Source organism: Phyllostomus discolor, chromosome Y (genome assembly GCF_004126475.2).
Source record: "Phyllostomus discolor isolate MPI-MPIP mPhyDis1 chromosome Y, mPhyDis1.pri.v3, whole genome shotgun sequence".
NCBI lineage: Eukaryota > Metazoa > Chordata > Mammalia > Chiroptera > Phyllostomidae > Phyllostomus > Phyllostomus discolor.
Window position 1 is genome coordinate 32399 of NC_050199.1, and position 26985 is coordinate 59383.

At 66.2% G+C, this 26985-nt stretch overlaps 1 protein-coding gene and 1 long non-coding RNA gene across 4 annotated transcripts; one reads left to right on the top strand and one right to left on the bottom strand.

Moving 5' to 3' along the window:
• Positions 1–19681, bottom strand: PPP2R3B (protein phosphatase 2 regulatory subunit B''beta). 3 transcript variants are annotated; one of them, XM_028503720.2, is made up of 13 exons: positions 19045–19681; positions 9886–10071; positions 6882–6985; positions 6607–6709; positions 6055–6129; positions 5278–5364; positions 4837–4993; positions 3892–3940; positions 3304–3393; positions 2920–3095; positions 1926–2044; positions 1743–1849; positions 1–774 (listed from the first exon to the last, which is right to left on the bottom strand). In XM_028503720.2, exons 1-13 carry the CDS (start codon positions 19324–19326, stop codon positions 609–611), a joined length of 1701 nt encoding a protein of 566 aa, XP_028359521.1. In that variant the 5' UTR covers positions 19327–19681; the 3' UTR covers positions 1–608. The 3 variants fall into 3 exon arrangements, with proteins under 3 accessions (XP_028359521.1, XP_035873105.1, XP_035873104.1); XM_036017212.1 differs by lacking the exon at positions 19045–19681 and adding an exon at positions 14900–15307; XM_036017211.1 differs by lacking the exon at positions 19045–19681 and adding an exon at positions 14894–15307.
• LOC118498599 lies at positions 4778–26985 on the top strand. Its single transcript, XR_004901092.1, has 3 exons — positions 4778–4789; positions 17959–17966; positions 26695–26985. It is a non-coding gene; the product is annotated as an uncharacterized LOC118498599 (long non-coding RNA).

Consider the following 26985-nt stretch of genomic DNA (forward strand, 5'->3'; position numbering starts at 1 on the left):
AGCAGAGCCTGAGGCTGAAAACCCTTAAATTATTTATTTGAAAATACAAATGTGATCTCGTAAAATGTTTTAAAACCGCGCTCCACAGCAAATACACGTTAACTGTACACAGTTTGTACATCGAGGAGGGAAGGATCGCAGAAGCCCTGCAGGGGGCAGCCCAGCGCCCGGGATGCGGGGCGGATGCGGGGCCCAGGCCCGGGAGGCGCTCCCCGCGGACCAGACGCAGACAGCGACGCGGCGGACTGCGCAGGGCCAGAACCCACGAGCGGGTAGGTCCTCCTGACACAGACCTGGGTTCCCTGGGGCGTCACCCGGCCGGTCCGTCTCCAAACAGCTCCAGGGGAAGCCAGACCCGTGGGGCTGAGGGCGGCCCCTCCGTCTCCGGGGCAGGCATCTGCTCTGCCCTCCCCGGCCAGGGGGCAGCCCCCCTCCAGGCCCAGCTGCAACCAGCCTCGGCCCCGAGTAAATAAATAGACTCATCACTCCAAACGAGCGCACCTTGTGTTCCGTAAAGAGCTCACCCTCTGAAACCGTCACACATGGTGCTGTTTGCTTCCACGCAGGAGCCGCTGCGTGCCGGCCGCGCCCACGGCCCTCGGAGCCCGTCACGAGGGCTGTATGTCGTCGTCACTGCCCTCTTCTTCCTCCTCCTCGTCCTCGTACAGGTCAGTGGCGCCCAGGGCGGATGGGGTCTCGAAGAAGGGCCTCTGAGCCAGCGGCGTCCGCAGGGCGCTCAGCTTCTGCTCCACGGGGCTCAGCTCTGCCTCATACCTGCGGGAGGGGCTGAGGTGAGAGCGCACGGCGGGGAGGGGGGGGGCGCGGCCCAGCTGGCGATGGGGCGGGGCTCCGTGAGGACACGTGGGGAGATGGGAGGCCGCCCAGAGTACGGGTGTGATGTCCAGGAAACAGGCCGCGGCTGCGGCTGCGGCTGCGGCTGCGGCTGCTGTTGCTGTTGCTGCGTGCGGGCTGAAAGAGCGCTGGAGGTGGAGCGCCTACCCCCGCCCCGCCCCGCAGTGCACGTAAGAGCGAGCGAGCGTGCGTGCGCAGCGCCCCGGGCGTCCCTGCCTTTGTCAGCACAGGGTCTGCGACGGGAGGCGGCTAGCACAGCCCAGGACGCCCACACAGGGATCGATGAGCGCTCTTCGTCACGTCGGGAGGGGACGTGTGAGGGGAGGCCCAGACAGCCCTCCCACCCACTGCAGGACTTGTGTCCGGAAAACCGCAGTCCCCAGCCTTCCCGGCACCCGGGAGTGGTGTCCTCGAAGACACTTTCCCACAGACCCGGGTGCGGCTGGGCGACAGGACGCGACGCCCAGGACAGGGGCAGGGCGGCTGGGGACCCCCGCAGAAAAGGGAACCTGAAACCCCACTGACGACAGAGCCACGCACTCGGGAGGCCGGGCAGAGGCGGAAGCACACAGACGCGCGGACGCCGCCGGGATGTCCCGCCCCGGGATGGTGTGGAACTGCGGCCTGGCGGGCAGGGACCCGGGTGGGGCAGGCTCCTCGACCCAGTGGTCCAGAGCCCCTCCCAGGCTGGAGACTCTCGCGCGTCCCACAGATGCCATGGGAAGCAGCGCCACCCGAAGGCCGCACAGGTGACTGCAAGCAGCACGACCCCTGAACCCGGGATCCTCCACAGCAGTGAGTGGACCGCGCCCGCCGCCTCCCTCCTCAGCCTGTCCGCCCCCTCACCCCAGCGCCCCTGCCCCCATCCCGCTCCCTCCCACCGCACTCACCCGTCCTCCCAGGGGTCCCCCGCAGCCTCCTCGGCCACCAGGATGTCGTACTCCTCGGCCGCGTATCTCTCCCAATCCGACAGCTCGGGGCCTTCTGCCTCTGCCTCCTGCGGGAACACGCGTGTCACACGGGTGGGCGAGCGGGCGGATGGCGGCAGGGCCCGGGGGTCGCATCGCACTCACCCTGAGCAGGGACACCTGCTCTCTCTGCTCGTGGTCCAGGTACTTCTCGATGTTGAAGAAGGTGTCGAAGAAGACGTAGGCGAGCTTGCACCTCTTGAGGTCGCGCAGCGTGACCCTGCCTGCGGGCCGAGGGGACGCTCAGGCCTGGGGCGCCCCCGGACTCGGGCACCTGCGCCTCGAGGAAGCCCACCCAGAACCGCGCATCTCCCGCAGCCCACCCAGGACCACGCGTGCCGACCCAGTGAGGGACGTGAGCAATGCACGCGGGAGCTCCTCCCCGGTGAGGTCCGAGGCCTGCGGTCCCCAGCAACCCAGAGGTCCCCAGAGGCAGCGGTGGGCTGAGAACACGAGCACTGTGGCCACCAGGGGGCGCTGTGCACGCACGCTCTGAGCTGCAGGGAAAGGACCGCAGAGGGTTCCTGGCAGGGACCGCAGGGTCCCAGGACGATTCCCTTCCGACGCCCCCGACTCAACAGACGCGACACTACGGGAGTGAGTGTGCCTGAGTCCAGAGACCGTGTCCCTCTGACCCCAGGGCCCCATGTCCTTCCTGGAGCACCACCCACCGCCTCATGCAGGGAGGCGTTCAGGTGGGGGCAGAGCCCCAGCTGCCCCTGCAGGCCCCAGTGACCCCACAGGCGCAACCGGGAAACCGGGGGCGGGACATCCAGGCTCCCGGCTCCACTGCTGTGCGGGGACAGGGCTGAGTCCTGGGGAGGGCTGGGGGGTGGAGCAGGCAGGATGGGTGGGAGCACCCTGACTGCTGTGTGGAGGGCAGTGCCCACCCACACCAGGCTGTGACGCCCCTCGGGTGCCCCAGGCACTCACTGGGGGACGAGGCCCTGCCCCCCCTGACCAGGCACTGGGAGAGCTTCGGTTCTCGGAGTGGGCCTCCCCGCAGGTGTCCTCCTCATCCCGGGCGTTCTCGCTCACTCGGCGCCCCCCCCCCCCCAGGAGCCACGCCCACCCACGCACGGGGCGCCGGCGGACGCACCTGGGCACTCGGGCTGCACCAGGTCCAGCATCTGGCAGAGGCAGTCCTCGAAGGGCAGGGCCTCGATGCCCATGCCCTCCAGCCGGCGGCTCTGCTCCTCGTAGAAGTGCTGCAGCTCGAACATGGACAGCGCCCCGTCCCCGTCCAGGTCCATGCAGCGGAACCAGTACTCGATGCTGCCCGGGGCGGGGGACAGGGGGCGGGCTCAGCCTGGCCGCCGGAGACGCAGCAGCCCCCCTCCCGGAACCCGGGTGACGGAACCCTCCCCCACACCTCGAGGGGTACACCCGCTGGGACCGACACCCCCAGTACACCCCCGGGGGGCGGTGTCAGGGGACAAGCGAGACCTGCGGGCCCACGCGTCCGTGGCAGCACCAGCCCTACCTGGTTGGGGTCTTCTTGTCCTCCTCGGAGATGAGGAACCAGACAAAGTCGGCGTAGCTGATCTTCCCCTCCTTCTGCACTTTCCTGCCTCTGCACCCGGGGGATGGAGAGACAAGGCCGTGTCCACGGAGCAGCATCAGGAGGAAGCCCCGGTGCATCCGCCGGAGCAGCGGCGCCGACCTGTGCCCCACGCAGGGGCCTGGGGGAGGCTCCTGGGCCCGGTGGGGGAGCAGCTGCCGCAGCCTCGCCCACCCTGCCTCCCGGGCGCAAGGGCCCAGCGCAGGCTCCCTCGGACGCCCGGGGTCACACGCGGGCCACTTCCACGGGTGCCCACGACGTGTGTCCTCTTCACGGCCTCCTGTGACCATGGTGTGCACCCTCCCTTCCCAATGACCCCGCGGGAGGTGACTGAGCTGCGTGACGTGACTGTGTGTCTCATCCGTGACCCCGTGAGGCCTGTGGGACAGCACGTGTTCCCTCCCCTGACATCCGGTCCCAGCCGTGCACACAGCAGGGCCCTGAGTGCCCCAGAGCTGAGCGCTCGCCCAGGCCCGCGTCCCCAGAGAACAGCCCGGCGCAGACACGTACCGCGTCACGGCTCCGGAGAAGATCCTCTCGACCATGCGCGTGGAGATGGCTGCGGGAGACACGGCTGTGAGCGTGAGGGCCCAGCCGCAGCCTCCAGGGCCGGTGGGGCGGGCGGGTGGACCCGGGAGCTGGACGCCCGGCGCGTGCCCTGCACACCCATGAGGCCACGCAGAGCCCACTCACAGGCACGGGCGTGCCGGGCGGCCCCCAGGCCCCGTGACGGAGCAGAGGGCACACAGGGGCGGGTCTGCCGTCACAGCCACTGGGGCCGGAATAGAAACCCATCTCGGGCGCACACCACACAGCTAATCAGCGTAAGAAACAGATGCTGCAACGGGGCGTGGTGCTGCAACGGGAGCCCCAATGAGGTGCGTCGAAGGAGACACGTTTGTCTCCCCGTCCTGGAGGCTGGAGGCGGGGACCCAAGATGAGCAGGGCAGGCCCGGCCCCTCCTGAGGCCTCTCTCTCTCCTGGGCGTGTGGACGGCTGTCTTCCCCCGTGTCCTCATGGGGTCCTCACCTCCTCCGCTTAGAAGGAACCCCGTCCTGTAGGATCAGGGCCACCCCGGTGCCCCCAGTGTGCCACCCCCTCTCCGGACACGCACCCCACACAGCCGCAGTCCGAGTCCTGCGGGGGAGGACCCGACGTGCACGTCTCCAGGGACACAGTCCAGCCCGCAGGCAGCACCGCGCCCAGGAGACGGGGTGAAGGCAGCCTGTCCCCACCCCCGCTCCCCCTGCCTCGGCCGTGCTCACTCCAGGTGACAACGACTGGGGTTGGAGGGGAGACCTGTTTTCCAAAAACCTACGTCCCTGTTCCGATCCTCAAGACCTGTGAACTGCACCACATTTGTCAACGGGGTCTTTGCAGGTGGGACAAGTGAAGGAGCTGACAGGACGTCGTCCTGGGCCCCCCCCCCACCCCCCGCCCCCGTGGCGCGCGCACCGTGGTCGTTGTGCCGGGCCAGGTCCTGCGGGTCGATGAGCAGGTCGTGGTCGGTGTCCAGCTCCCAGAACTTGCAGTAGATGACGTAGAAGTGCTCGTAGGAGAAGAACTCCGTCAGCTGGTTGATGTCTGCCTCCTCCTCCAGCAGCGCCACATTCTGCCAACGCCCCGAGACGCTGCTGTGGTTCTGGAGGCACGGGCCGCCCAGGTGGGGCCCTCGGAACCCCCCAGGAAGCCAGGGGGCCTAGGCCCCGCTTGAGGGTGGGAGCACAGCCGCCCCGGGGGCCAGCGTGGGGCGCCCCCCGCAGGTCCCCCCACGCCCTTGGTGCACAGAGCACTCCACAGTCCCTCCAGCTCTGCCTCCTGCACAGGCGGCAGGAAGAACAGACGTGGGTGGGAGGGTGGGTGGAGGTCCAGCCCCGCCCCGCCGCGGCCGCCCACCTGCAGGAAGGTGCTCCTGCGCAGCTCAGCACAGGTGATCCTCCCGGACCAGGACCTGTTCACAGCGTAGAAGATCCTCTGAATGACCTGCGGGGCAGGGGAGCTTCAGCAGAGAAGGGCACCGGGCTGCAAGACCACCTGCCGCCAGCAGACGGCGCCTGTAGCCAGCGGCCCATGGAAGAGTCAAGTGGGCGGGGCCTCCCACCCTGGGCGGAGCCTGTGCCTGAGACAGACACACCTGGGCTGTGGTGGTGCTACCTTTGGTTAAATCGCAATCATCTCCAAATACATCCCCACTAACTCACCCCCCTAGGAACAGCAGGAACTGAAGGCCGGGCCAGAACACATCCCAGCCCCCACGGAGGCCAGCCCTGCACGTCCTCAGCTGTGCCCGCCCAGGATGCGCCCCACACGTGGCCGGCCACAAACCCTTGCTTACACTCTGTCCAACATCCCGACCCTGTGACAACCCCATGACGGTGACAGGCGCGGGCCGAGTGTGAATCACGGCCCCGGCCCGCCACGTGTGATGGAAGGCGTGCTTCCAACCAGAGCAGGTACTGGAGCAGCAGGCACGGGGGAGCACGACGGGCCCTGCCCAGCGGGGGAGGCAGGGTCTGGGGCGCCCTGTGCCCTCACTGTGCTGCTGACTCAGGAGGTGCCCAGTGCCCCGGCCCCTCGTGCACCGAGCCCCGCCCAGCCGAGACCAAAGAGCTCATTCAGGGCGAGGAGGCGGGGTCTGGGTGGGGCCGGGAACCGGGCGCCGCGGGTACTCACGGTGGTGATGTAGCGCGAGTGGAACTCCGACGCCTCCTTCAGGAAGGCCAGGCCGGGGTGGGTGTTCACCACGTCCTGCACGGGGGACAGGGTGCAGCTGGGCACAGAGGCAGCTGCAGGGGCTGCACACCCCAGGCCCTCCACTGAGCCGCATGCCCCTGCTCCGAGGGCTGCTGGGCGCACACGCTGCGTGTGCAGTCGCAGACGTGTGGTTACATACGACCACGTGCCCACGCCCCAAGAAGCCGCACGCCGGATGCTCTTCCCTCCATCTCAGGGACGCCAGGTCCCACAGGGCACGGCCTGTCGGGACAGGCCTGTGCCGACAACCACACTCACAGCCGAAGGGCGGCTTGCCCAGTCAGCTCTGGGGGGCGTGGGGAGCCCTGCGGGCGCAGCCAGATGACTGGCCTGTGTGGGGGTGCACGCTGCACCACTCCGTGAGGGGCACGCGCAGGGTGGCCGAGAAGCAGGGCCTGCAAGCTGTGAATCAGCGTAGGGGGTGAGGGGCGGAGAAGGGGCAGGGTGCATGCATGGTGGCCAAGGTGGTACCTGAAGGAATGGGACAAAGTCCTCCTGAACCAGGTAGTTGCAACCCGGGCTCATGAGCAGGTGGACGAACCGGGCAGCGTCGTCATGGCAGTTCTGCAGGATCCTGGGGGCAGGGAGAGTGTCCAGGCGTCCCACTCACACCTTTGCATCCGCACCGCCCGCCCGCCCCAGCGCAGGGATGGGGCGCTGCCATTCGGGGCAGGAACGAGGGCCCTGCAGGACGAGCTCTGGGACAGGTGGCCCGCCCGCCCGCCCAGCCCAGGCCCAGGACTCACTTTCTCCACATGGCGACGAACTTGTGGACGGAGACGGAGCCCGTGCGCTCCCCGCCGGCGCAGCAGAAGAGGGGCCCCTTCCAGTACAGCGGGCAGCCACAGGCCTGCGTACAGGGCACCGGCGTGAGCGCACGCCCCCTCCGCACCCAGAATGCCAGCATGTGCTCAACCGGCTGTGCTGGGCACAGAATGGGATCCCACTGCAGGGCCACCACCCCGAGCAGGGCAGCACCCCCGAGAGCGAGGAGCAGCAGGTCCCCCGCCCTGGACACGAAGCACCGGGGAGACGAGAGGTTGGAGAACGTCGTCAGTGTGGCAACGCGGCCGCCCAGAATGAGCGCCCGGACATCCGTCCCTGCACTGGGGAAGGGGGCTGACCCAGGCACGTGGCTTCCGCCCAGAAAAGGAAGGCATGAAAGAAAAAGCTCAAGGGGGAAATCAACAAAACCTAAAGCGTGCTGCTTGAAAAGGCTTGAAGTGATCAACTACAGCTCGGCAAAGCTCTGCGGGAAGAAACAAAACACCGGTGCCCAGGTTCGCGGACACCTCGGGCCCGGGGCGGCTGACCCAGGGGACGCGCAGGCCGAATAACTCGACGCCGACCCCCCAGTTGACGGATGACTCCGCCACAAGGACACAACATTAAGTCCGACGACACATTAAGTCTGACGTCATCCCAGCGGTCGGTCTGGTCCTTATACCTCATCCCCGTCAGCACCCACGGCCGCTCATTGGTCCTTGTCCGCTGCCCACGCCCACGGCGTGGCGGGGAAAGAAACACAGGTCTCCTTCAGCAGTCGGTTTCTGCCCGCTGTGGACCTAATGCCCTCACGCTGCTTCGAGCAGCGGCACCCACAGACCGGACGGCCCTGCGAGGACGGAGGCTCGGCGGATGCAGAAAACCTCAGCGCGTCCTCACCCCACCTCGCCAGCAGGCGCTGCGGGCAGGGACTCCGGAAGGCCTGAGAGCAAGACCACGCACACCCAGTGACCAGGCCAGCGCAGCACCGGCCCCTCCCCCCAGGCCAGGTAAGCACAGGCCACTCCCAGGAGCGCACACTCCTCCCAGCAGGACGCCCGAGCGGCGCGCTCCAGGCTGCGGACCGAGCTGGGCCGCTCTCTGCCCCGAAACAAGTCCCGGCTACGGAAACGCACGGCAGTCGGAGCCCGTCGCTGCTGACACCGGGGTAAGGCGAACATCCACCATGAAAGGCGCCCGAGGAGCTGCAAAATGTAAAAACCGGAACCACCACGGTCCATGAGACTCCTGCGCATGGGGGACGTGGCAGGACGGCAGGACCGAACAACGACAGCACAGAACTGAGAAACCCGACAGCCACACGTGTGCTCGGTGGTGGGACGTGCACCCAGGACACAGGGAGGGCGGCGTGGCTGTGCAGGGAGCCGCTGCACAGAGAAGACAGTACCCCCGTGTCTGCGGAAGAGGACGTGGCACACAAAAGCCTGGAAATCAGCGTGACGGAAAAACCACTAACACTGAACACTGCTTTCTGGGAAGGATCACACACACAAAAGAACGTGCACAGAGGGATGGAGAATAGAGAGGCGAGACCCGCATGTCCCGTCAGAAGTGGTGGGACGAGGTCTCCAGAGACTGTGAAGCTGGGTGGGGAACTTGGCGAAAGAAAAACACGAGCCGCTGCGCCACGAGCCAGGGCAGAGCTGCGCAGTCGCAGGGCCGCGTCCCCCACTGTAAACAAGCTGTCATCGGGAGAAACGGAGCAGACAGGCCGAGCCGCCCAAACAGCTCCCCTGCTGAGCTCAGCACCAGCCCGCTGAGCAACTGCAGCCCCGGGAGGGAAGCGGCTCCAGGCCGGCCAGGAATAAACATGGCCCCACGGGGCCTAGGAGCGCCGCCGCCCACGCAGCAGATGCTGCCGCACACACGCAGACCAGGCACCGCCTGCGCCGGCACCGGCCACAGAGGGACCATTGGGACGCTGCCGTCCACCTCAGAGTGGGGGTCCCACACGACAGGGCGCTCAGCCCCCAAGACACGCGGTCTCGCACCCAAGTCTGCAGCAGTGGTGCGCCTTGGGGGGCGCTGTCCTGGCGAGGCGCAACCACGTGATTCCACAGCGCGAGCCGCGGGTGACGCCCAGGGACCACGCGTTTGCGGAAAGAAGATCGAGGCCTCAGCAGGGAAAGCCCCAGCGCAGCCCGCGGCGTGCTGACGACTCCCGCAGAGGGAGGCTCTGGAGGTCGGGGCTGGCCCACGCCATCCGGCGAGGGGCCTGCGCCCGCACCCCGGAAGCCGCCCGACACCAGCGCCGAGGCTGCTGTGCCGAGGCCGAGGTCACTCTGAGGCGCATGGGCACACCGAGAGGGTCCCGGCTGGGGAAGCGGGAGGAAGAGCCGCTGCTCCCGCGGAGCTGAGGCGCCTGTGGCCGAAGCTCCCGTGGGCAGGACGGCACCGGCAGACCGCAGAAGCGGGCCTCGGTCGGCTCCCCAGCGCTGGGCCTGCGATGAGCTCCATGCAACGACAGGCTGTCCCGCAGCCTCGAACACCGGGCGGGCCGCAGCGCCCCGCCCCGGAAGCCCAGCCGGAACCGCCCAGCGGCCCTGGGGGTGGAGCCTGAGGCCCCGCCCCCTGCCCTGTGCGGGAAGCGCTAGAGGCGCGGCCCGCGGGTTTGAGGTCCGGGACACACACGGACGGAGGGCGGGAGGAGCCAATGGGAGGGCCGCTCCGCCAGCACCGAGGAGGCCCACTAACCGCAGACCCCGGCAGGGGCACCAGAGGAGCCCGGGCGGCAGGGCGCGTGGCCTCGCGTCTGGGCAGCACCCGCACCTGGCCGCACGCCGGGCAGTGTGCCCTGCCTCACGCGGGTGTTACCCCTCGCTGGCCTGGGAGGTGACGCAGGACGCACCTGTTCCCTGACACTCGGGACAAAGGTGAACCCAAGGCCCGGTGTGCATGACCCTTCGACTGTAGGGGGCGGGCCCAGACCGCCAGCTCTGACCGCGGCCACCGCAGGACGCCCACCTTGGCCACTCTGCCCATGTCCTCCATGGTGGCCCTCTCGTGCGGGAACTGGGCGAAGGTCCTCTCGATCTTGGCGATGACGGCGTCCGTGTTCGCCGTGTCCTGCGGCCGACCTCGGGGGAAGTAGAAGGCGGGAATGCTTTGGCTGGAGGCTGGCGGCCGAGGCTCCTCCTTCCGCGTCTGCACCTGGGAGACAGGACAGGAGGCGGCCGTGTTAGACCTCAGGGCGCCAGTGTGCTCCGAGCACCCGTGTGTGACGGCCAGCTGGGACAGTCCCGCAGTGCGGCCTGAGCTGCCTGCCCTGGGTGTGGGCGGGGACCCCCGCCCGGGCTCCGGCTGAGTGCAGCTGGAGCCGCGTACACAGCAGGCGACGCTCCCCCAGCGAGTGCCACGCAGGGCCCGCTGCCCAGCAGGGTCCTGCCGCTCTGCCCAGGGCAGGGGGACCCCAGCACAGGGACGGCTGCCACCCCGGCTGCTGAGGCCGCCCCGCACTGCACAGGGTCGGCCCCGTGCTGCCTCCCCCCAGGAAGTCAGGGCCACACAAGTGGGCTGTGCGTGCTCCCACGGGGCTGGGGGGGCTTTGCCTGCAGCCCACAAGGGTCCTGGTTGTCCTGAGTCCTCACGACATCAGGATGCCCGCCTTGCCCCCCAGGGCTGGGGGTCACCTCCACCCTGGCCCTGCGGCCCTGCCCCAGGTGGGCGCCTGGCCGAGACAATTCCAGCAACTCTGTGCTGCGGCCCCCATGACAGGCCCTGGAAGGACGGGAGTGGGCTGTGCCCAGCTGTCCTGGGTGCACCAGGTCGTGAGGTGCTGTCCGTCACCGTCTCTTCTGTGGGCAGCGGTGGACGTATCCTGTGCGGTGGCCACAAAGCCACGGCTCTGGGACTCAGTCCCTTGGGACTGACACTATGCTCTCTCTCTCGCTCTCTCTCACACACACACACACACCACACCCCTCGCCCGCCCCAGGCTACCTGGGGCAGTGATGCGAGGACAACAGGCCGTCCCTGGGGCACAGAGCCTGGGCTCCCGTGGCTGAGCCTTGGGGACGGGCCGCCCACCCGGCACCGACCCCTGGTTGCTGTGGGCACACACGCGAGCACACCCTGAGAGGCAGCGTGGGTGTGCGGTGCCCCTGGGGCTCGTGCTGGGTCTGCTCAGAAATGCAAAACCCAAAGGAAACGCCAGGTTCGCCGTCAGCAGACACCGTGCAAGGACACGCTGTGGGCCGTGTGTCGGGCAGGGGCCCAGTGCCCCAGACACGCCTGGTGTGCACGGAGGACCAGGCCTGAGGGGCCGGTGCAGCTGGGGGCAGCAGGAGGACTGGGACGCAGCCTCACGCCCCTGAAACCTGCAGGTCGGCAGCGCCATGTGCATGGGGGGGGGAGGAACACTGGCAGCACGCTGAGGACACGTGTGTGGCCCCCACCGCCGGGACGAGCAGGGAGCTGGGAGGCGGTGGCCTGCACGGTGGACGAGGCGGCAGGACAGAGGGGACAGGGAAGGGCAGGGCAGTAAACGGCTGAGAACAGACCGGAACGGGGGAGGCCGCTGCTAACTGTGAGTGGGCTGAACCTCTGTACCGAAGACAAAGGCCAGGCTGGGAGAGACCGAGTTTGTTTGTGAGACACAGGCCGACAGGGACAGGGACGTCTTCTGAGAAAACAGAGAAAGAGCAGGGGCACGGCAGCAGGCGGGAAGCCGGGGTGTCTGAAGCTCCCCGCTGTCCCAGCAGCGCTGCCAGGCCTGGGCTCTAGGACCCACCCTCGGGGCCGCGCAGCCCGCCGACACCGTGCCAGCTGCCCGCACTCCGTAGAGACGGGCCAGGCCGCCACCCTACGCATGCCAGGTGCGCTTTCGGTGCACGGCGTTTCCAAGTCTCGACGGCTGTACGGGCGTGGGGCCCCACGGCAAGCTGAGGGGCGCGCTGCTGTGTCCACAGGCAGGCAGAGGGCGTGGGCCCTGGGAGGAACAGGGCCACCGCGTCCCGGGGTGGGGACCGTCACACCCAAAGTGCCGGGGACCAGCACCGAGGGCAGGCGCTGGCGGGAAGTGCCGAAAGGCAGCACGGAGGCAGGCCGAGCCCAGGGCACCCCCACCCCCACCCCCGCCCCCAGAGCTGCCGGGACAAGGAGAAGCAGCGAGGGCCGGGCCGGTGTGGACAAGGGGATTTGCAGGCTTAACCTCCTGGACAGAAATAGAGCCGCCGGCACAGCTGCGGAACACTCTCTTCCCACCCTGGCAGGAGCTGGCCAGCTGCCACAGCGGACTGTGCGCCGGGGACAGTGCTTCCTGACCGTGGTGTGCCCGGGCTGGACACCAGCCAGGAGGACAGAAGCAGCCGGGATGGGCGCAAGGACGTGAGCGTGCCCGGGGGTCAGGAGCACCTCGAGGTGGGCCTCCAGCCGCCCACAGAGGACTCGCAGCAGGACACCACGGCACAGCGGGCTCCCCGCCCTCCCCTCCCAGGCTGCGGCCGCCTGCCCTGCCCTGTCCCCGGGTGGGTGGTGACAAAGACGGCGCCCTCCCCACACGGAGCTATTTCGGACCCGTCCCAATTCCAGGAATCGCAGAGATGCCTGCGGCCTCCGGCCTCCGGCCTCCCAGAGCACACCGCACCGCTGCTCGCGTGCCCGGGCCCCTGCACACACGCCCCGCAGACGGAGACCTGTGAGTGCGCGTGTGCGCGGGCGGAGTGCCCGCAGTGCCGGGAGTCAGCACCAGACAGCGGCCAGGTCGGGCCGTGGACACACCGCTGCCCACCGAGGGCCGGGCCCCAGTGCCGCAGGCACGTGCGGGACTCAGGAAGTGAGCCTGCCCCGCCGCACCGCACCGCACAGGCCTGGCAGGCAGCGGGGTCCCCGCATGTGGGAGGGGCCCAGCAGGACGGGCACACATGCCAGGAAGGGCCGAAAAGGGCTGCGGGGCCCCAGGGCACACGCCCACGTGGCACAAGAACTAGCCGCCACGCCAGGCCGTGACCGTGCCGCTCGGCCCAGTGGCACGAGGGTTCCGCACGAGCCAGGTGCCCACGGCACGGCTGTCTCTCCCGACGGGAGACCGGGAGACGGCGGCTTCTGTCCAGGCACACAGGGCCCTCCACACCCCTGGCAGACCAGCCCAGGGGACGCGACCACAGGGAGCAAGCGACCAGGCGCACGTCCAACACAGAGGGACGAGACACAGAGAGGAGGAGGCAGGTCCCTCGCAAGGGTGTCCTCAGAGGTTGCCTGTCCGCGCCCTGGCCGGGCGGCTGGGCAGGTGGGGGCACCATTCTGGTCAGGAAAGCCTCCCCGGTCGGGGTGCGTGCCTGTGGGGGCGGTCCGACGCCCGGTCAGGGTCTCTCCCACACCCAGTGTCTGTCTCCCCCACCCACCCCGCTCTGCAGAGGCAGTGCGCGCACCCTCGGGGGAGGCAGGCGGCAGCCTGCCTGTGCTCGGGGAGGGCAGGGCGGGGGACAGGCAGCGGGCAGTACCAGCCACGTGCCGTGCGCCCGTGGCAGTGTGTGGGGGGTCTGCACCCTGGCCTCCTGCTCGGGGGACCCCGGGAGGTGCCCAGGACCCCCTGCCCGGCACTGTGACAGCACAGGGCCAGGCGGGAGGAGGTGGCCCGGGCGCACCGCAGCCCACCTGGTGGGCTGGGCAGCGTCCCTGTCACATCTGACCACACCCCCACCATCCCCCTGTGGGCTCCTCACCGCCCGAGGGCTGGTCACTCCCACCCCCAACCGCACCCGCAGGCCCACCTGCTGAGGCTGTGCCCCGGGCCACGCTGAGCCACACAGGGCGGACACACCCAGGCAAGGCCCCTCTGCCTGCCCCGCTCCCTGAGGGCAAGACTCTCTGGTTCTTCTCCGCCCACGGGGGTCCCGCCACAAAGGCGTTCACACGACACACACCGTCCTCCCTGAAACCACCGTGGACACTCGTGCTGCACCACGAGAAACAACGCCCCGCTCGGGGGACTCAGGGCCCCCGACCCCCGAATACCAATGTGTCTGCGGGAGCAGCCGCCCCGACACAGTCCGGACTCAGCAGGAGCGGCCCCCACGCACCACGTGCACGCCCTGGACCGCCCTGCAGGGCGCCGACGGCCACGCGGCCACCGTCCTTCCGCCCCAAGCAAGGGCGTGTCGTGCACTGTCCACTGAGAGGGCCCCCGAGTTCAGAGCAGTTTGGACAGACGCCCCTTCGAGAGGAGGGGCAGACGGCAGCCCCGAGCTGCTGGCAGACGGCGTGCGGAGCTCAGGACACGGGACAGAGGGGAGGGGGCAGCGGCCTCTGTCCCCTCAAGCGAACCGTGGGGTCCGGCGCAGCCTCGTCCTCAGGCTGCCCGCTCACAGCGCCCGGGCCAGAGGCAGGGAGGGTGGCTGTGGAACAGGGTGGGGGCGCCCAGCGGGAGCAGGGGGTGAGGCTCGGCCGGCCGGTGGGAGAACCACCGGTCACAGGGGGGTGCACACGCACCCCAGGAACGCTCTGCGGCCCCTGCACTTACACCACACGGCAGCCAGCAGCCCCGGAGACCAGGCTCTCGGGGGTCATGGCCAAGCCCGCCGCCCACCGGTCCCTGACAAGCACTGAATTCTGTTCTCTGGGCCGTCCAGAGCGCGACTGTCTCAACAGTCCCCTTTAAACGCCCCACAGCGAGGCCCCAGTGGGGCCTCGGCGCCCCACACGTGCGCGCACGGCACACTCTCCACGGGGAGAGTGCACCTGGGCCCCGACAGGGGGCCGAGCCCGCCGATTTCACGCCGGGCCGCGGGCCGCACGCGTGCTGGAGCCAGTCCGCGGGGTGCCGGCGGCCAGGGCTCGCGAGACGGGGCCGCTGCAGTTCCAGGAGGGAGCTCTGCCCCAGCAAACTTCCCGAGCCCGCACTGACCCCCACCCCGAGCGGCCGGCCGGGGAGCGAGAGCAGACCCCTCCCAGGGACCAGCGAGGAGCCGGGCGCGCCCCCTCGGGGACAGACACACAGTGGACGGACGGACGGACCGACGGAGGACGTGCGGACCTGCACCTGCTGGAAGGCCTTGAGCCGCTTCTTGAAGCGGGAGGGCAGCACGAAGTCGCAGCCGCGGGCCAGCGCGGCCAGCTCCTGCCTCAGGTCCGGGTCCTGGCGCAGGGACAGCTCCCGGAGCCGCATGTCCGCGCGCGCGGGCCGCCGGGGCCCGGGGTCTCGGGGCTGGGCCGGGCCGGGGGGCTCGAGGCGGCAGCCGTGCCGGGCGGGGCGCAGAGGGTGGCCGGGCTCAGCGCGCTCCATGCGCGGCCGGGCGGGCGCTCTGGGGGCCGGCCCTGGGCCGCACACATTCCACAGGCTGAGGCGGGCACATGGCTGGAGGGTGGGGGAGGCAGGGCCGGCAGGGCAGTGGCCGCCGAGCAGGGAGCCCGCTGCGGCGGCAGCCGAGAGGGAGGGAGGGAGGGAGCCCCAGGAGGCTGCTGGAGCTGTTCTCTAGCTGTTTGTTCTCTGTGCGGGTGCCGGGAGGGGCCCAGCGACGGTCTGCAGCTCAGCCCGCCCAAGGGACCGCGACAGAGACTGAGACCGAGCAGGTCAGCGGCGGCGAGTGCCCCGGAGGGAGGGGACAAAGGCGCGCTCCAGAGAAGGGGAGGCCGTGCGGCAGCGGACGGGACCTGTCCCGGGGCGCGCGCCCTGCCCTGCGGTTCTGGGCCGGCCGCGGATGGACCAGGGGCTCCCTCCCCGGATGCGCGCACACAGGGTCTGCCGGCTCCGCCCCCTCCCCCCGTGGTCCGGCGCTGACACCGCGCGTCCCAACTCCCAAGGGCAGGCTCGGGCTGTCTGCCCAGCGCCGAGGGGCAGGCAGGGAGTCCGCAGGGCCGGGTGGCGTGTGGGCCACTCCACGCGGCTCCGGGATGTGATGTGGACACCTCGGGGTGGGACGTCCTGACCGCGAGGCGGATGAAGAGGGCGGGGCCAGCAGAGATCGGGCCCAGATGCGGAGTTCACAGCCCAGGCGTCCGGGAGGACGGAAGGAAAGACAAGTCCACAAAGCCCAGGGGCGTCCCACGTGGGGGTTCTGAGGGAAACCTCTCAGCAATAAGTCGAGTTCACGCGCCCTCGGCCGTGGAGCAGAGTACCCCCTCTCCCTCCACAGGGAAGGGCGTGGAACAGACGTGGGGACACAGGACACGGGACACGGGACAGGGCAGTTAGCTCCAGTGCTGCTGCCCTGCGTGTGACGGAGCGTGGGCTGTGCTGGGGGGAGGAGCAGGACCCTGTGTGCTGACACCAGGGCACCAGGACACCAGGACAGCAGGACAGCAGCACTAGGTGGGGTGGGGCGGCGCCGAGGGGCATCCCGCTGCCCGAGAAGAGAGGAGGCCTCGCAGTGGCTGACTTCTCCGAGCCAGTGTGGCCGGGCGCACGCTGAGCAGCGCCCCACTCCATCTGGGGTCCCGCACCCCAGCACGGTCAGGGTCCATGCACCTCACAGCCTGGCCCTGGGCGGTGCCTGCCTGCCTGCCAGCGCTGACTGCCCAGGAGGGACCCTCTTCCCTGGGCACAGTCCAGGCTGCTCCCCTCAGTGAGGCCCCCGGAGGCCGGCCTCTCCTGGTCTTCGCCCCTCCCTGTGCCCTCGCTGTTGCCCAGGGCCCCCCTGAGCCTGCCAGGCACAGCCCCGTGTGCGGAGGGGTCACCAAGCTCCCTGGGCCAGGCCCCCAGCCTCATGGTGACAGGGTCCCTGACAGGCAGGTGCCACCGGTGTGTCCCTGCCACTGCGGACGACGGTGCCAGAACCCAGCTGGGCTGTGGGCTGACAGAGCACAGCAGCCTCCCCACTGACCACACTGCGTCTTTGATGGGTGTATGGCCTCTTCTCCTCCAGCAGCCTCGGGGTCGCAGATGTGGGGCAGGAAGAACGCAGCCCCCGTGGGCTCCGGCACACCCCACTGTTCACGTGCGGTTTGGGGTGGGGGGCTGCATGCATCACAGCTGCTGCACCAGCTGCACTACAGTGCAGCCCCCCCACCCCCAAGCACGTCCTCCACCATATCCATGCACAGTTCCTCGGCCGGTGGTCCCTTGCACCCCCACTCACCCCGGCACCTCTGATCACTCAACGCCCCGAGTTCTGCCCCTTCCTGCTTACCACCAAGTTGGCAAACAGGAGGGGCCCTGGCTGGCTCTCCCTCTTCCTTCAGTGTCTGCACCATCTGAACCCCCATTCCTTTCTCAGGCTCTCCTCAGGGCTGCCCCCTCCGGGCTCCCGCTCCTGCCCCGCCCCGTGTCTACGCAAGTCCACCTTCCTGCACGCTCCTTGACTGTCGTGAAGGACTCAGGGTATAACCCCCTCAAAGTTCTCCAGACAGCAAGGACATGACACCACCAGGAGAGGGACGGAAGACGGGGTGCTGGGTGACCGGGGAACTAGGCTGGAAGGCTGAGTGGGTGCTCAAGCTGTCCCCTCTGACACCCAGGGGCTACACGTAGGAGGCCATTCGGCACCAAGCTGCAGACGGGCAGCATGCGGAGCGATGCTGGTCAGGGGACTGGAGCCAGAATGCCACCCAGGTGGCAGTGGGGTGGTCCTGCGCGCTGGCTGTCTTCCTGCTGGGGGCTCTCGTTTGTCCCCCTTCCCTGCAGAGCTGGAGAGGAGGTGCTGCTCCTGCAGCCTGGCCCACCGCCCTGCGCAGCGTAGCGTCCTCTGACACAGGCAGGGAGGCCCCTCCGGCCCTCCAGGAGCCGGTGCGCATGGACACAGGAGCACCGTGGTCCTGGGCCCGTGAGCCTGCTGCCTGTCCTGCAAAAGTCCCGGCAGCCCCGGATGGACCGCACGCCACAACAGTCCATGTCTGCCCGCACGGACCCCTCCTGCACCGGCTGAGGACCCCTCTCTGGCCTTCGGGGTCAGAGGCCGGGGTCCCACGGCCCCCAAGACCTGCCTGCATGCTCTCATGGGCTCCCAGCTGCCTCCTCACGCAGAGCTGGCCTGTCCATACTCCATGTCCCCAGTCCCGCCTGGACGCAGGCCCTGGGCACGAAGAGCAGGCATACACCTGGAGCGCTGCTGGGCCTGGTCCGACATAGTGGGCAGCTCCACGAGGAGGATGTAAGCAGTACAGGGCGTGCAGTTCAGGGAGCACAGACGGACAGTACAGACGGACGGACGCCAGAGGGGCAGGAACCGCCCCCCCGGCACTGGAGGGAGTGACCTGAGGCCCGGCCCGCAGGCACAGCTGGGCACAGAGGAGCAGGCTCCAGGAAGGCTCCGCCGGGCAGGCTCTGTGCTCACTGCGAAGGGCTCCAGGTCAGAGCTCAGCGGCAATGCCACGGGACTGCCGTCCCCGGGGGTCCTGACGGTCCTCCTGTTGTGCTCCTCAAGGGGGGGGGGCTACACCCCGCAGTCTGTGAAGCTGCTCCAGCCCCACTGCCCATGCTCCTTGGACACCCACTTTCCAGAGAAAGCCCTGGACCCCACAGAACAAAACCAACAACTCAGCTAAGCTCCTGCCCGTCTTTGGGTGGACACCCACCCGCCCCTCTCCCTCAGGTGACGGCTGCATTTTGCTGGGGACCCTGTGACACTGAATAGTACCAGTTTGTGACATGCTTGCTGCTGCAGAGGGCACAGAGGCTCCCACCGAGAACTGAAAGGTTAACACAAATTTCAATGCAGTGCCCCAGGAAGATTTTAGCACCAGCCCTACGTTTCTCCAAAACGAGTGGAAGCCGCATCTTATTAGACGGACCCTGTGCTAAAAGGCAGTAGTCAGCTTGTGTTTCAGGCTCTGTCCAGCTCGACACACTAAGGCTAAAACGTCAACGTTCAGGAGCTTGCTGGGTTACAGTGCCTTCCCAATAATCCGCGTTGCAGTTCGACCCCCAGTCGGGGTGCACACAAAAAACAACATGTCAATGAGTGACTGAGCAGAGCAACACACAGATCTCTCTCTCACGTGAGAAAACAAACAAAAAACCACATCTCACACGACCTGAAAAAAATTCCAAAATTATGGCCAACATGGGACCCTACATTTTCAGCATGTAGAGCTGTCTTTTTTAGGGGGCGGGGTGGGGGAACACACCACATGAGCCAGCGCTCACAACTGCCGTTGCCACCCCCTGCTTCCTCCGGCACCTGCCACGCGCGTCGGCGTCTCGAGTTACCTGGCCCTGGGCGGGCGTTAGAGGAAGGAAAAGAAACTTACTCCTCTCGGCCCGGTCGACCTGCGAGTCCCGCGGACATGCGGCCCGTGCCTGGGGCTGGAGGCGGAACCCACGGGCAGCACCGGCGCCGCGGGGGCCGGGGCGGCGGGGGTGGGCCGGGACCGCCCGGCGTCGCCGTCGCCGCAGTCAGCCCGCCCGGGCGCCCGGATCCTCTGCAGACAGTCCCGCAGCATGGCCTGCGTGCCGGCCTCGCTGAGCCAGCGCAGGAACAGCTCGTCCACCTTCATCTTCAGCACCGGCTGGAGGGCTTTACCGGGCGGCATCTCCGAGCCTCGGCCCCACCTTTCTGGGAGCCCGGATCCTCACGCCAGGGCCCGAGTGCGGCCGCCAGGGACCTCGGGGCTGCAGGACACAAGTGCAGGCGGCGCCCGGCCGGGCTGGGGTGCGGGCCCGGGGCTCGGGACTCGGGACTCGGCGGCGACCGGCCTGACGAGACTTTGCGGTCCGGACGCGGCGGCGCCCGCGCTCGGGGGTTTGCACAAACTTTGGGACACCGGCTGAGGCGGCCCAGGCAGAAGGCGCGCGGCTCAGAGCAGCTTCAAAACGGCCGCGCCAGCCGCGCTCCCAAACAAAGTCGCCTACGTCTCGCGTCACCGCGGCGCGTGGCGTCATCATGGCGGCGCACGTCGCTGCGGACCGAGGCGCCGGCCGCCGGGGTTCTACCGGGGGCGTGGTTGGAACCAAGGGCGTGTAGGCGCTGGGGTGGGGGCGGGGACGGGGAGCGGCGGCCGTCCCTAGATAAGTTTTTCTGCTTTCGGGGTGCTTACGGGTGCGACCCACGCGGACGACACAACGCTACGGCCTAGGTGGTGCGAGCCCGCACTGTGCGTGGTCGCCGAGGTCTGGGGTGGGCGGGGCGTAGGTCGCTGGGTCGAGCCTGCGCACTGCGTGCCCGACGAGCGTGAGCTGGAGGCCGGGCGCTGCGCTAGGGGAGGGAGGAGGAAGAGGGGCGTGCGCCGTGCGGGCTCTCCGACAGCGGCCGGGCACGCGCAGTGCGTTCCCCGAGCTCGGGAGCGAGCATGCGCGATGCGGGGCCGGGAGCGAGCGCGAGCCGGAGCCCGAGCCCGGGGCTTCCAAGGAAGGGCAGGTCCTGGGCGCAGGCGCCCCGTTACGTTCATTTAGTTTACCAAGTGATAACGTTGCGTTAGAGGCGTGCAGCCGGTTTCAACGCTGGCGTATTCGGATGAGCGTGAACTGCTTTTCTTTCTTGAACTGCTTCTATGACTGCAAAAATAAAAATAATAAATCTGGAGTTCATTCCATGACTTTGCCCCATGCCTCGTTTATGTCAGAGTGCTTCTTCCAGGGTCGCTAAATCATCTCCGTTGCACACATGCACCTCTGTCCTTTATTCCTGATCTTTTTTATTTTCTACGATATTTTTTCTAAAACAAAAGTTTTCTGAAGTTTTCTGATGGTTTCTGGTCTCTTTTAGGGGTAATTGCAGGCTGTAACGAGCTGGGTTCTGCTAAATACTTCTGCACAGCGTCGATATAGCCAGACCGACGACATAACTGTTTTAAGTCAACGATTCCAAGCTCAGCTCCTGTCCCTGACTGGAGATCCGTGTGCCCTGAGTCTGCACAGCGCCCCGGGCAGGGATTCCGAGTTAGGTCCAGGCATCGGGAAGCACATGCCGGTGTGTGCGACGCTGTTCCTTCTGGGGAGAAGCGCACATGCGCACAGCTGTCTGTCTGAGCATCGCATACAGCCCTCTTGTCCAAGAACAAGGCAGCCTTTCACTCAGGGGCTGCAATGAGCTGCCTGTCAGAGCTCCATTCATCAGCGGTTTGTGGGGGAAGAGGGCTTTCGGAGCTGCTGCACAAGCCGGCTTTATCTGCCAGGGCGCAGTGGGGAGGCCAGGGGAGAGCCGGTGCGGCTGCCAAGGGGACAGACCTCTGCAGCAGGACAGGCACAGAATGCCCCTTCAGGCTGTGCGGGCTCGGCCGAGCTACCCCAGGAGCACAAAGAGGGGCTGTGGCCGGGAGGCCTGTGGGGACGGGCACTGCCTGCCCCAGCAGGAGCAGGGATCTGCCTGTGGCGTGGGGGGCAGCTGAGCTGGTTCCTTCTGTCTCCCGGGGGTGGCAAGAGGTCCCAGGGATAGAAGAGGGGGTGGGGATGGTGCTCACGGAAGGAGAATTCTGGAGGACCTCCTGGAAGGGAAGCCTGAGCAAGGTGGGCTTGCGTCTGAGGTGCACTCTCTAGGCCAGGTGGGAGCAGGGGACCACACCCTTCTTGGCCCACCTGAGCCCTGGGGCCACCCCTGAAGCTTCTGCTGTGCCTGGATCTCACACTATCCCCTCTCGGTGAATCACACACAGTCTGCATGCACCACAGCCCCAGGTGGTTGGCGGCACCCCCGGGCATAAGGAAGGAAGACGACCCCCGAGGAAGTGCGCAGCGAGGTGGATCCCACTGGCCCTGGAGTCGGCCTTGAGCGCCAAGCACGCGTACCCAGCGCCGCCGGAGATCAGAAAGCAGGTCGAGCGTGTGTCTGCCACCTGTGGGTACCTCAGTGACTGTCTTTAGTTTCAGTCTGTGCTTCGCTCCGTGCAGCAGACACAGGAATTGCCACCGAGGTGCACATTTGATGTCAGGTCATCTCCTCTCCAAGTGGCTAACGAGGTGTTCCGTGAAACCTCTGTCCAGGTCCTTTCTGATTGGCGGGTCTTGGCACCATTGATGAATTCCAGCTCCGTCTTCCCCTCTCCCACTTGTACTTGCTTTATGGTCCACGGATTCTTTTTCTCCATTTGGTTTCGTTTGTGGCTCCATCAGCCTGCCTTCCGTGCAACTTGAAAGTGCAGGGATTTGCTCTTTTCCGGGGGCCGCTCCCGTCGCGGGGCACGGGCCGCTGACCCGCAGGCCCACTCCACTCTTTGAATACCGCACATTTCATTCCCGTCGCCGCCACCGAAACGTCTCCTTCCTGCGCAGCCGGCACCCCCTTCCTGACGCACGATCGCCAGCCAGCACCCAGCGCCCTGCGTTCCTGATTAAAAGCAGAGTGGTTTTACGGGAGCGGTTTCGCCAGACAGGACGATGAATCAAATGCCCTTTGAAGGTTTTTACAGCCGAGACGGTTTTACGGCCGTTCCTTATGGGCTCTTGTTGCGCTGCCATCGGGACAGAAAGGGGGGCAGCCCATTAAAATTTCTGCCTAAACAGTGTCGTTTCCCATGAAATGCTAGGTGGGCCTGGTCATGGAAAACACTAATTTTATTTCGTTAGCACCCATTTTAATGAGCTTTAGAAGGATGGCAGGGTAGGGACAATGTAACTCATTGATAGCACTTCTAGCCAAACTAAAGAGAACCGAAAAATAAAAAAAAAAAAACCAACCCCCAAATCTTGAGGAGCACTGAAATTTGCCCCTTCATCCACAAGAAAGACTTGGACCGAGGTACTGGGTGACTTTTTTTCCTCAGTGTTTGTGACGACCCTTTTCAGACAGTCGCTCGCTTGCTGTAGCCAACATCCCAGTTTGAAGCAGCAACAGGAGCCGAGGCTGGTGTGGCTCAGAGGGTCAGGTGTCATCCCACAAAGCGAAAAGTCGCTGGTTCGATTCCCCGGCAGGGCGCCTGCCTGGGTTGCGGGTTCAGTCCCTGGTCGGGGCACGTACGGGAGGCAGCTGACGGATGTTTCTGTCCCTCTCTTCCCCTCTCTCAAAAAACAAATATAAATAAAGCTGGAAAAAAAAGAGAAGCAGTAAATGGTGGGGGCTGGAACACTGACAGGTCATGGCTGTGTGACCCCCTGTCCCCTGAGGGGCCATTGACCGCCTCGCTTTTTTTTTCTTTCTTTTTTTTGGTTTGTTTGTATCCAGCGCCTGCCCAAATGCGTGTTATTCCCTGTGAGCTCTTCCCATCCATCCGCTTGCCTGCCTCCACCAGTCCTTTCTGTTTTAATTTACTCCCGACATGTTCATTATGCTGGAGCAGAGCCTAATTAAACTGGTTAGGGGTTCGTGGGGGGGGGGGGGGGCGGCGTGTGCACTGGGGCCTGAGGACAGAGATGAATAAAACAGTGGATGGTCTCACAGACGCCCGGTCTAACGGGGAGGGAGAGGGAATTATGTAATTAGATAATTCACTGTGCAATTACACAACACAACGCAGGATTATGATAGAACACAAATGGGGTGGGGGGCGTGACTGGCTGGGGGAGGGGCGAGGAGCCTGCAAGAGGCCATGCTGCTGACATGGAATTTTTCGGGGCGGTTCGTACTGGGACACGGAATGCGTGGACAGAACGCAGAAGAAATTAAAGCAGAAATAGCGTTTGAGCCGTGAAGGGCTTCTGTGTCCGGCAAAGAGGTCTCGATCTTCTCATGCACGATCGTGACACTGGGGAGCTGGAGTCAGGGTGCCCCCTGTTCTGCAGTGCCGAAACGTGGGGTCCACCTGTTGCTTGCGGTGATCTCGGAGGCAGGGAAGGTGCCCCGAACACCTGCAGCTTGGGGACAGGGCCGGAAAGCACACCTGGGGGCTGGCCGTCACTAGCAGCCTTGGGCGAGTGAGCTCGTGAGAGAGACGACCGTCTGGTCTGCAAGCAGAATGCAGACACGTGGCCGAAAGCCTGGCAACTGCAGGGTCGTTTCGTTCCACGGGCAGTGTGTCCATTACGGCACAGCCTGGGGGACCAGACCCGGCAAAGGCCTAAGGCCCTTTGTGAAGGCGTTTGGAAGAATGAAGGTGGGTAACCCCCTGGCAAGAGAAGGGGTCGGATGTGAGCAGGACCCCCGAGAGGGACTCTGGAGAGAGGCACTGGCCCAGATCAGCCCAGTCCTGAGTTTGGGACGGTTGTTGTGCACGGTTCGCTGACGACGGGAACAGCAAACGCAGAGCCGCTGAAGCTGTTCGAGCCGGGAAATGGAAACCACGGAACAAGAGTGCGGCATTTACATCCGCCGTCAAGGAAAAAAAACCCGCTGTGGGCGTGGCACTCGAGATGCCCGTGAGGAGGCCGCTGCAACGTTCCGGGGCGGATGAGCGTCCCCTGGCCGCTAGCACCCACGGCCACCGACTCAGTGGCTTAGCACAACACAGCCGTGTCCTATCTCCAGGGGTGGGGCTTGGAAGCCCAAGGTCACAGGCGCTGGGCTGTGATCTGCCCGAGGGCTGCAGGGGAGAATTTCCACCTTGTCTCTTCCACCTGCGGGTGGCGTGCAGGTGCACGCTGGAGTCGGGAGGGGGCGTGTGAAAGGCTGCCCCCCTCCCTCGGAGATGTGGGGGCATTTATGGCACTCATTGCAGGAGCAGAGGTGAGCCCACCTGGCCGCTGAGCACACCGCACAGGGGAGGTGGGCGGCGTTGGGGTCAGGGTCAGGGTCAGGGTCAGTCCCTGGGCTGGCTAATGTGCCCTCCCACCCGCTTGCTGGCTGCCGAGACTCGGCGAGGCGGCGGCTGATCCATCGGAAGTCACTCGGAGACCTTGACAAATACCCGCCTGTCCCTGGCCGCTTCTCGCCGGCACTTGTTTGGGGAAATAAAAGGTAAGTTGAAAAATGCCCCCTTTTCCATTTTCATCTCTAATTGAATTCTCTCCTGACCCCTCGGCTCCCTGCGGCGGTGTTCCGGGCTTTGATGAGGCGGAAGAGAATTTTGTATTTGGTTAATAAAATTTCCTGACTTGCCTTCAGCCACCTTCAACTCAATTTCCTGTCCCCGGAGACCGTGTGTGTTACAGGAGAGAATCAAATTCCTTATTCATAGGGAAAGAGTTCCAATTTAATCTGAATATTCACCGCGCTGCCCTGGTCAGGGTGATGGATGGCGTATGGAAATACTTCTGGTTCCCGTAATCAAATGGCGGGACGCACTCCGGGATGGGAAGGAATAATGAAGTCTATTCAATATCCTCATAAAGCGCGGAGGTGCACATTCCAGGACGAGACCCCGAGTTCCCTTATTACCTCGCCCCTAACAGCCCCCTTGTCGTCGCCCCCGCCTCCCCCCCCCCCAGGCCCCGGAAAGGTGGTCACGAATTAAGTTAAGAATTAATGCAGGGGACAGCATGTACCATGCAGCAGCTCCACAGAGCAGAGGCCGCCGCCGCCTGCCACTATTTCTGTGAATAAATGCGGCGGCCGGTCGGCCGGCGAGCGGGGCTCCTGGTGAGAAATGAGGCCGAGCTGTGAGAGTCACCGCGTTTCCGAGGAAGGATTTAGGCAAGGGTGGGGAGGAATCCTTTCGGGGCCACGGAGGCTGAGAAGCAGATTATTGTGCGGAAAACCGGCGACCTGATGAAAGAACTTGAACAGTGCTTCTGGCATTTGGGACGGGTGTGCGGGATGCGGGTGGTTGGGGGTGGGAGCGCGCGGGGTCCAGAGTTCTTGGCTGAAATGAGTTTGGAGACTAGGCCCAGCAGACCCCGGCTGAGCTGCTGGGCTCTGCTGTCCCACTGTTTCGCAGAGGTGAGGGGTGCGAACAAGAAAATAAACGGACCACTTTGCAAAGGAGCTGGAGCTGCCAGCCCCGAGGAGCTGCCTCGGACGTCAGATGCCTCTGCCCTGTGGGCGTTAAAACACACACCATGACCTCCGCACGGGGCCAAAGCCACCCTGTGTCCCACAGAGCTGCCTGCAAAGGGGACGGGGAAGCAGACGGGGTGACGCCCGGACGGAAGAGCCCAGGACTGAGCACGAAACACGCTGTTGGAGAATCAGCGTCACGATGCCTTATCCTCTGCACCCACCGCCACGGCCCCCTGCTGGGGGTGTCCCTGTCCCCTCCCCTTTCTCCTACGTAACTGCCACCCCTTTGCCTGATCACCATGGGGACCCTGTGCGGGCTCCCGCCTGAGTCAGCGCTTCCCCGGTAGCTGTTCCTTTTGATCTCACGGAAACACGGCCGCCTCTGCCTCTGAGAGGAGTTTTGCTTTGGGTGGACGCGGCGAAGACAGGAACGCACGTCCCAGCGGCGAGCCCTTTGGCTCTCCTGCGGCTCAGGGCAGTTTCGCTGAGTGACGATGACGACCGTCGCCCACACACCTATTCACCGTGCCCTCGAGGGAGCGAGTGGGGGAACGCGCTGTCCCCGAACAATCTCTCATTTACGCCGTGACGCTGGGTGCCAGCTTCGTTCTGCTGTTGCCACGCCTCGGGACACGTTTCAGAGGGCAGACAACGGTCCAGGCGGGCCGGTCGAGGGGGGTCGGGGGGCTTTCTGGGGGCCTTCTGGGAAGGAAGACGAGTTCCACGGAGGAGCGGGAGTGTCCAGGGTCCCAGGTACAAAAGCAGGGGCCGCTCCGCCCGCCTGTGAGCTGGACGCTGAAGCAGACTGTGGACACCCAGCCGCGGGCCGGACCATCCCGGCGGAGTGATCTCGACGTGTGTGTCCATCTGTGACCCCGGAACCTTCCGCCGGGTGACCTCTGAGACCCCGTCCAGCGCTCCTGGGCTCTCAGATGTGACCTCAACGTGACCCTGGTGTGGGTGTGGTCCTCGTGCCCTCTGTGACCCCGCGATGGGACTCAGGGCCCAGCCTGGTGACGCTGCCTTCATCGGAGCCCAGGCCGCAGGACGGCGACGCGCATTCGCCGCGCTGACACCAGGCAGCTCTCGGAACCGTCTGCACCTGCAAGGTGGGGCCTCACCTGGAGCCAGGGCCTTTGCAGGTGGGAAGAATGAGGGAGCTGAGAGGAGGTCGTCTTGGGTCAGGGTGGCCCTGCGTCCAGTGACAGTGTCCTGAGAAGGGACAGAAGAGGAGACGCAGACCCGGAGGAGAAGCCACGTGGAGACGGAGGCAGAGACGGCGGGGGGACGCGGCCACCAGCCCAGGGACGCCTGGAGCCCCCCCCAGGAGCTGGAAGAGGCGGGAAGGACCCTCCCCGCAGCCTGTGGAGGGAGCACGGCCCCAGGACCCCTGGACCTCAGACGCCTGGTCTCCAGGACGGGGGAGGGTGAATGTCTGTGGTTTGAG

Excerpts from the sequence above, each read along its gene's own strand:
- PPP2R3B (XM_028503720.2), bottom strand. The coding sequence starts at position 19,326 with ATGCCGCCCGGTAAAGCCCTCCAGCCGGTGCTGAAGATGAAGGTGGAC. Across the intron at positions 6,986-9,885 it reads ACATGGGCAGAGTGGCCAAG|GCCTGTGGCTGCCCGCTGTA; the intron begins GTGGGCGTCCTG and ends CCCTGTACGCAG. Across the intron at positions 1,850-1,925 it reads AGCAGGTGTCCCTGCTCAGG|GAGGCAGAGGCAGAAGGCCC; the intron begins GTGAGTGCGATG and ends GTGTTCCCGCAG.